This window comes from Marmota marmota, unplaced genomic scaffold (assembly GCF_001458135.2).
Source record: "Marmota marmota marmota unplaced genomic scaffold, marMar, whole genome shotgun sequence".
Taxonomy (NCBI): Eukaryota; Metazoa; Chordata; class Mammalia; order Rodentia; family Sciuridae; genus Marmota; species Marmota marmota.
Window position 1 is genome coordinate 9,086,686 of NW_025999905.1, and position 6,683 is coordinate 9,093,368.

General features: G+C 41.8%; 1 protein-coding gene across 1 annotated transcript in view; it reads left to right on the forward strand.

The window, feature by feature from the left end:
- Positions 1 to 6,273: 6,273 nt before the first annotated feature.
- Positions 6,274 to 6,683, forward strand: part of Tspan13 (tetraspanin 13) — a 31,108-nt gene continuing 30,698 nt past the window's right edge. Inside the window, exon 1 of the mRNA XM_015498126.2 lies at positions 6,274 to 6,572. Within this exon, the coding sequence (XP_015353612.1) occupies positions 6,510 to 6,572 (63 nt within the window). The 5' untranslated portion in view covers positions 6,274 to 6,509. The remainder of the gene's footprint in view (positions 6,573 to 6,683) is intronic.

Consider the following 6,683-nt stretch of genomic DNA (forward strand, 5'->3'; position numbering starts at 1 on the left):
CTATCACTTCCTCTGTGTGTTAGGCAGTATTATTTATTACCTTTCAGATAAAAAACTTGTACATGTTTGTTGAAATAGTTGTTGGATAAATAAATACAACAGCTATTGATCTGCCATAATCATACTGGAAACAGATGCAGGCCTCAGTGTCCAAATAGGGCAGAGTTGCAGAAAATTCCTCGTGTGTGATAAAGTATTAAAAATGCCATCAATTCATTCTAAGTAGTGATCACACTGGTGCAATACTTTTATGAATAGAGAGTTGGAAGGGAGGATGTGGAGGAAAAAAGAGGTAAAACGCAAGTGTGTTAACAGGTAATGAAAGCTGATTTTCTCCTCTCATCAAAGAGAGGTGAGGAGTGGTCAGGCTGGAATTGTCAGTTCATCAAGCTAGTTTTACCCATTGGGCCCTGAAATTGTGTGTAAGTTGTGATAGCTAAATATGCCACTAAAAAATTCAATATGGAAATTCAGAATTGAGATGTTAGTGCCAACATCATATAACACTATAGTTACACTTATGTGTGTGATTTAGTCCCACTGGCATATGATGGAGAGGAAGAAAAGGAGCAGCATTTGCATATGACAGCAGGCTGATAACAACAACAACAGCAGCAGCAACAAAAAACTTCTAGTTTAACTTGTGGTTGGAAGAAAAACATTTTTTAAAATTTGAGTTACGGTTGGAAGTTCTCTGGCATACATAGTGAAATATCCTGCATGGCAAAAGGGAGGCTGATATTATTGTAGAGGTGACAAAGGTGTTGCATTTAATTGTTGAAGTCTGACGAAACATCAAAAAGAATAGGATCACACAGAAAATAGAGCAAGAGGTAGACATGGAAGGGTAGAAATCTACTGTGGATAAACTTCTTGTCTCATTGTTGGGTGAGAACTCCTTGCTCATGCTTCATTTAGTTCTAAAGATTGCAAATTATTACAAAGGACAATTTTCTCAGTTCTATCCTTTGTTTACTTAGGACACACAGGAATCATGGGCCAAAAAAATTATAATAAGAAATCAATGTGTTGTTGTGCCAGGTGGTGCATGCCTATAATCCCAGTAGTTTGGGAGACTGAAGCAGGAGGATTGTGAGTTCAAAACCAGCCTCAGCAACTTAGCGAGATGCTAAGTAACTCAGTGAGACCCTGGTTCTAAATAAAAAGGGGCTGGGGATGTGGCTCAGTGGTTAAGTGCTCCTGAGTTCAATCCCTGGTACCAAAAAAAAAAAAAATCAATTTGTTATTAGAAATAATTGAACCTCCATTCCACTTAAAACCACTGACATTTAAAAAATTGGTATTTATCTAGTAATGATATTGCAATATGGAAATATTGCAACAAGATTTAGCTGTAGCATGGTATATTAGAGGAAAAACAATTTGAATTTTGTTGTATCGCTGATGCTTTATGTGACAACAAATTTTGTATGAACAATTTTGTTTTATCTAATTTCATCTTCATATCTCCGAGAAGTCTGGAAAAGTATTTTGGTAGAGTAGTTAACAGTGCTGTAGGTATTTAGGAGTAGCTATTTTGCCAAGATTGAGCAAACTCAAATATGGAATTTGAATTATCTTTAAAAAATGTTGATCTTAAGTTTCAATAATGAGAGTTTAAAATTTTTGAGAAAATGTCAAGCTAAACCTAAACAATGAAGAAAGAGTTTTAAGTAAGGATCATTTTAGTTTTTGTTTTGTCTGTCTTGTGGTGCTGGGGATCTTACTCACGGCCTCATACATGCTAGATAAGAGGGATTGTTCAAACCTGAAATGGATTACCTAAAGTCAGAGAATTTCCTTCTCAGATAAAATGAGGAGGACTGCAAACTGCAAGCTGCTTTGAAATACGACTAGAGGGGCTAGGGTTGTTACTCAGTGGTAGAGTACTCACTTAGCATGCGTGAGGCACTGGGTTTGATCCTCAGCACCACATAAAAAAAAAAATGTGCCCACCTAAAACTAAAAAAATACATAAATAAATATTTTATTTTTAAAAAAATAAATACGACTAGAGAAAATGTTTGTAGGACATAGGGGAAAATGTAATTTGAATTAATTTTTCAAGAAAGATACTTCTTGTCAGGTGTAGTGGCATAAGCCTGTAATCCCAGATGCTCTGGAGGCTGAGGCAGGAGGATGGTGAGTTCAAAGCCAGCCTCCACAACAGTGAGGTGCTAAGCAACTCAGTGAGACCCTGTCTCTAAATAAAATACAAACTAGGGCTGGGGTTGTGGCTCAGTGGTTGAGTGCTCTTGAGTTCAATCCCCAGTTACCCGACCCCCTCAAAAAAGAAATGTACTTCTCAAATCTACTGTAGGGAGCATAATTGAAGATGACCTCACCGTGGTACAAAATTCATCACAGAATTTGTGGTGATGTTTCCTGCCAGTAATGGAGTATGGCTGCATGATCGGCAGGCTCAATCCAGAGAGGCGTGCAGGATTTTCATGACATTCAACTTTGCCTCAGAGATTCTGCATTGGTTTTTGCATCAGTTTTCTGTTGTCAATAGCACAATACACAGACTGAGTACATTTTAACAAAAAAGAAGTTTATTTTGGCTCCTGGTTCTGGACGAGCAAGGTGGAGGGGCTGCATCTGTGATAGTAGGAGCAAATGTGACTCCATTTTGTTTTATGACTTCATCCTGTAAAACAACCATGCCAAGTAGAAGAGTCATGACTGGGGCAAGTTGTTCTTTTCCTTTTGCTATAGAAATCTTTAAGAACACAAAAGTACCTAATGGGGTATTGTTTCTGTAACTAGGGTAACGGGACTCTGTTTCTGTAACTGGGGTGACTGGGCTAACTGTGATTGGTTAGGCTTCCCTCCGCTTGACTACACTGTCCCGCTTCTGTAACCTGGCTTGCTTGCATTGGCTAGACCCCCTGAACATCCCTTTTGCGGTTTTCAGGCTTATAAGGAGTGCCCTTACAATTGTTCGGGGCTGATCAGGGGAACAGCTTTATGTTCTGGTCAGCTGCCACCGGTGTGCTTCAATAAAGGCTTGATTCGATTATACGTGAGTGGTCTGGAAGTCAGTTTATGAAACCCTGGGACGAAGCTTTAACTATAACACATCTAGTCACAGACTTCTTGTTGGCAGAGTCCTGAGGAAGCACAGGGTATCATATGTCAAGAGACTGGATATGAACATGTGTACCTGATTCATCATCTCTTCCCCCACTTTTTTTTTTTTTTTTTTTGGTGTTACTGGGAGCTGGCCTCAGATATTCTTTACCACTAAGCAATACCCCCAGCCTCTTTTATTTTGAGGCAGTCTCACTAAGTTACCCAGGCTAGCCTCAAACATATCATCCTCCTGCCTCAGTCTCCCAAGTTGCTGGGATTATAGACATTCATCACCATGTCTGGCTTGGCTTTCTGTCCCTTTTATTATAAACCCACTAGTATTCAATCAGGGGGGCTTTGCCTCACTGAGCTTATCTAAGGTTAATCACCTTCTAAAGGTGCCACCACCAAACATCACAGTTAGATTAAGTTTCTACCCTCTTAATACCTCATGGTTGAAATTAAATTTCAACACATGAGGTCTTGTGGTGACACTAACCATATTCAAACCAGAGCAGCCTTGGCCAAATCTTAAAACTGCATCACCATCTGAGACCCTTATTTTTTCCTCTCTTTTTTTTCTCCTTCCTCTCTTAATCCCTTTTTTCTTTTCTTTCCTTCCTTTCTTTGCATCTTCACAGTTACCAAACTTGCATTGTGGCCATTCAGCCTGCCCAGCCTCCTGTAGCTCTCTCCTTGTGTCCCCTTGTAGGGATTTCTCCTAATAAATCTCTTACACATTCCACCCCATCTTGGCATCTGGCCCTCAGAAGATCTGGACTCTTGCACAAGGATTTTCTTTTGCCCTGGCTCAGAAACATACTGAAAGAGGAAGAAGGAGGAGGAGGAAAACAAGAGGGGAAGAAGGAGGGGAAGGAAGAAGGGTGTAGGGGAGGACAAAGAAAATGAGAAGGAAGAGAGCAGGGGGAGTAGGGAGAGGAGGAGATAATTCAGCAATCTCCTAAATTGTTCAAAATTCTCCTTTTAGTTCTGAATCAAACTTTTTTGATCATCCAAGTCTTTCAGAATTTTCTATTGTGTTTCAGAGAGTGTGTATAAAAGATAAACTGAGACCAAAGTCAACATTTACTCCCAGAAAGTGGTACACCCCTTATTTTGTTAGGCTGCTAGTGTGGGGACCTCAGTCAGCACACACTTAAGTTGAGCTGGGTCAGGATTTGTTATGGGTTTTGTAGGTTGGGTCCATCATTAGTGCCAAATGTTTTTGAAGGTGATTAAGACTTGTATAGGAAGAAGGTCGGTACACCAGTCACTTTGAGCTTTATGTCCTGGCTACCAGGATGTATTTCTGGCCTTGGGAGTTCTCTGTGCTTAGTGTCCTGTTGCTTATTTGCTGGAGACTCTTCTTTGCTCTCTAGTCATGTCCTTGGCCTTCAGTACCTTGTGAAATCTCTCCCTACCTTGTTGTTCTGTATCAGCCATTGAGGGATTCTTGCATACGGTGGTGATTTTCCTTTTCTGCTACTATTTCAGTCTTGGATTAGGTAAATACCCGATTGCTTTGTTGGGATTTTAAATTCTTCCTGCCCTTTCCCCAGATTTTAGCCACCATTTTGTACTGGGGAAGGCCTGTGTACCTTAAGGTAGTAGGGGAGGGAGAATGTCTCTCAGTACTCCAGCCTGACCCCAGCCTTTGGTGCTTATAATCCCTGTTCCAAGTGAAGGGTCTTGGGGTCGAGCTGGCAAGTAGTTACAGACTCACTCTGTGGCCACAGCTCCTTGGATTATATTTTGATACATGACTCTACATATTTGAGCATTAAAAGGTGGTTAAATGTTCCACTAGTTTCTTCTGATCCTTCTCTATGGTATTATCTTCCTTCTTAGATAATCTACAAGGGATGGAAACAATAGTAGGGTTTTTTTCTTCCTGAGAATAGCTCATTACTTCCTGGATTCTAGTTCCTTTAGATGTCTTTAGTTTCACAGTTCTTTGGTAGTCTTTTTTTTTTCCCCCTCACATTTGCTTTCTCTATTTTCAAGAAGTCTTGGTTATAAAAACAAACAAACAAAAATCAACAACTTTACACAAAGGATAAACATTTTCACAAAGGAGAAACAGCCTAATTAATTTCTTTTTCATTCATATAACTCACTCTATATAAAACTGTAGGTTTCATATAAGTGTTATAAATTCAAAAATCTCTTTATAAAAGCCTCTGTTAGGCAAAAGGTACTACAAAATAACTGAACTTTTATTGGTTTAGCTTCATTCCTGGAACACAGTGTTTAAAACTATCAGATCTGGCTGGTTGTGGTGGCCCAGGCCTGGGAGGCTGAGAGGTTGAGGAAGGAGGAAAATAAGTTCAAGGCCAGCCTGAGCAACTTAGCAAGAGACTGTCTTAAACAAACCAAACCAAACCAAACCAAACAAAAAACAAAAATAGACAACCAATCGTCCACCCCCCAAACTTCAGCAGCTTGACACACTTTTAATATCTGGATTACAGGTGAGGAATTGAGGATTCAAGATGCATTTCTGTAAGTAGACATGTAATGAAGTGATAATTAACTGAGGTGAAAACTTATTTAAAGGTTTTCACAGTTCCTATTCGTGAAAAACAAAAACAAAACTTACTAAAATTCAGGAAATGACCATAAAAATAATCACTCTTGATTTTCTTTTGCATTCATGTATTCATACTTTATTAGTATTTTGCAAATCCCTATAGAATAAGTCTTTCTGATCGGACACAGGTCATAATTATAGGCCACATTCCTTACCTATTTTCTGAAAGAAAAAAGATTTTACTTCTTCCTTTTATTCTTTCGCTTATTTTCTTCCTCTCATTTGTCCCCTCTTCATCCCTTCTTTTAAATCGTTCACATTCTTGCGTTCATTCTTTCATTGAAACAAGGCCAGGTGCTTAATTTTAAAATCTCATTCAAAATGGTGCCACGTCATCCGCCGGGTCCAAGAATCGAAAGGCGCTGTCATATTTCTCCCTGCCAACGTGGATCTCTTGGAGCCCCACCCTCGGCTCCTCACCTGCTCCGGGGGAAATGACATGGAGGCCACAAGCTCTGGCCTCCGACTCCCTCCCCAACGGCCCCCGCCCCTCTCTTCCTAGCCCAGGACCGCCCCTCCCCTCCCGGATCCCGGCTGGCAGAGCGCATTTATTTGCATATTTCTACCTTTGTTCCCAGCCAGCAGCCAATCAGAGCGCGGGGCGAGGCGGGAGAGCTGGGCGGGACTCCGGCTCCCGCTGGAGCTGCGGCGGCCGCAGGTTCCACAGCGGGTCTGTGCAGCCGCGGGCGTGCCGGGCACTGCAGCCCCAGTCCCTAGCCCCCAGCCCGCGTTGGCGCTGCCGTGTAGCCTCGGCCAGGCCCTCAAGGCAAGGACAAAGAGGCTTCCCGGAAGGCCCCGCTACAGTGGCATTTACCTGAAGCTGCCGGCAAACACAGGCTCCAAGATGGTTTGCGGGGGCTTCGCGTGTTCCAAGAACTGCCTGTGCGCCCTCAACCTGCTCTACACCGTAAGTATCCCGAGCCGGCCTGGGTGCTTTGCACCTGCTTGGGCGCCTCTGGTCTTCCCTGTCTGGCCATAGACTCGTTCGCTTCATCCCAGCCACCCCCTAAGTCAAAGG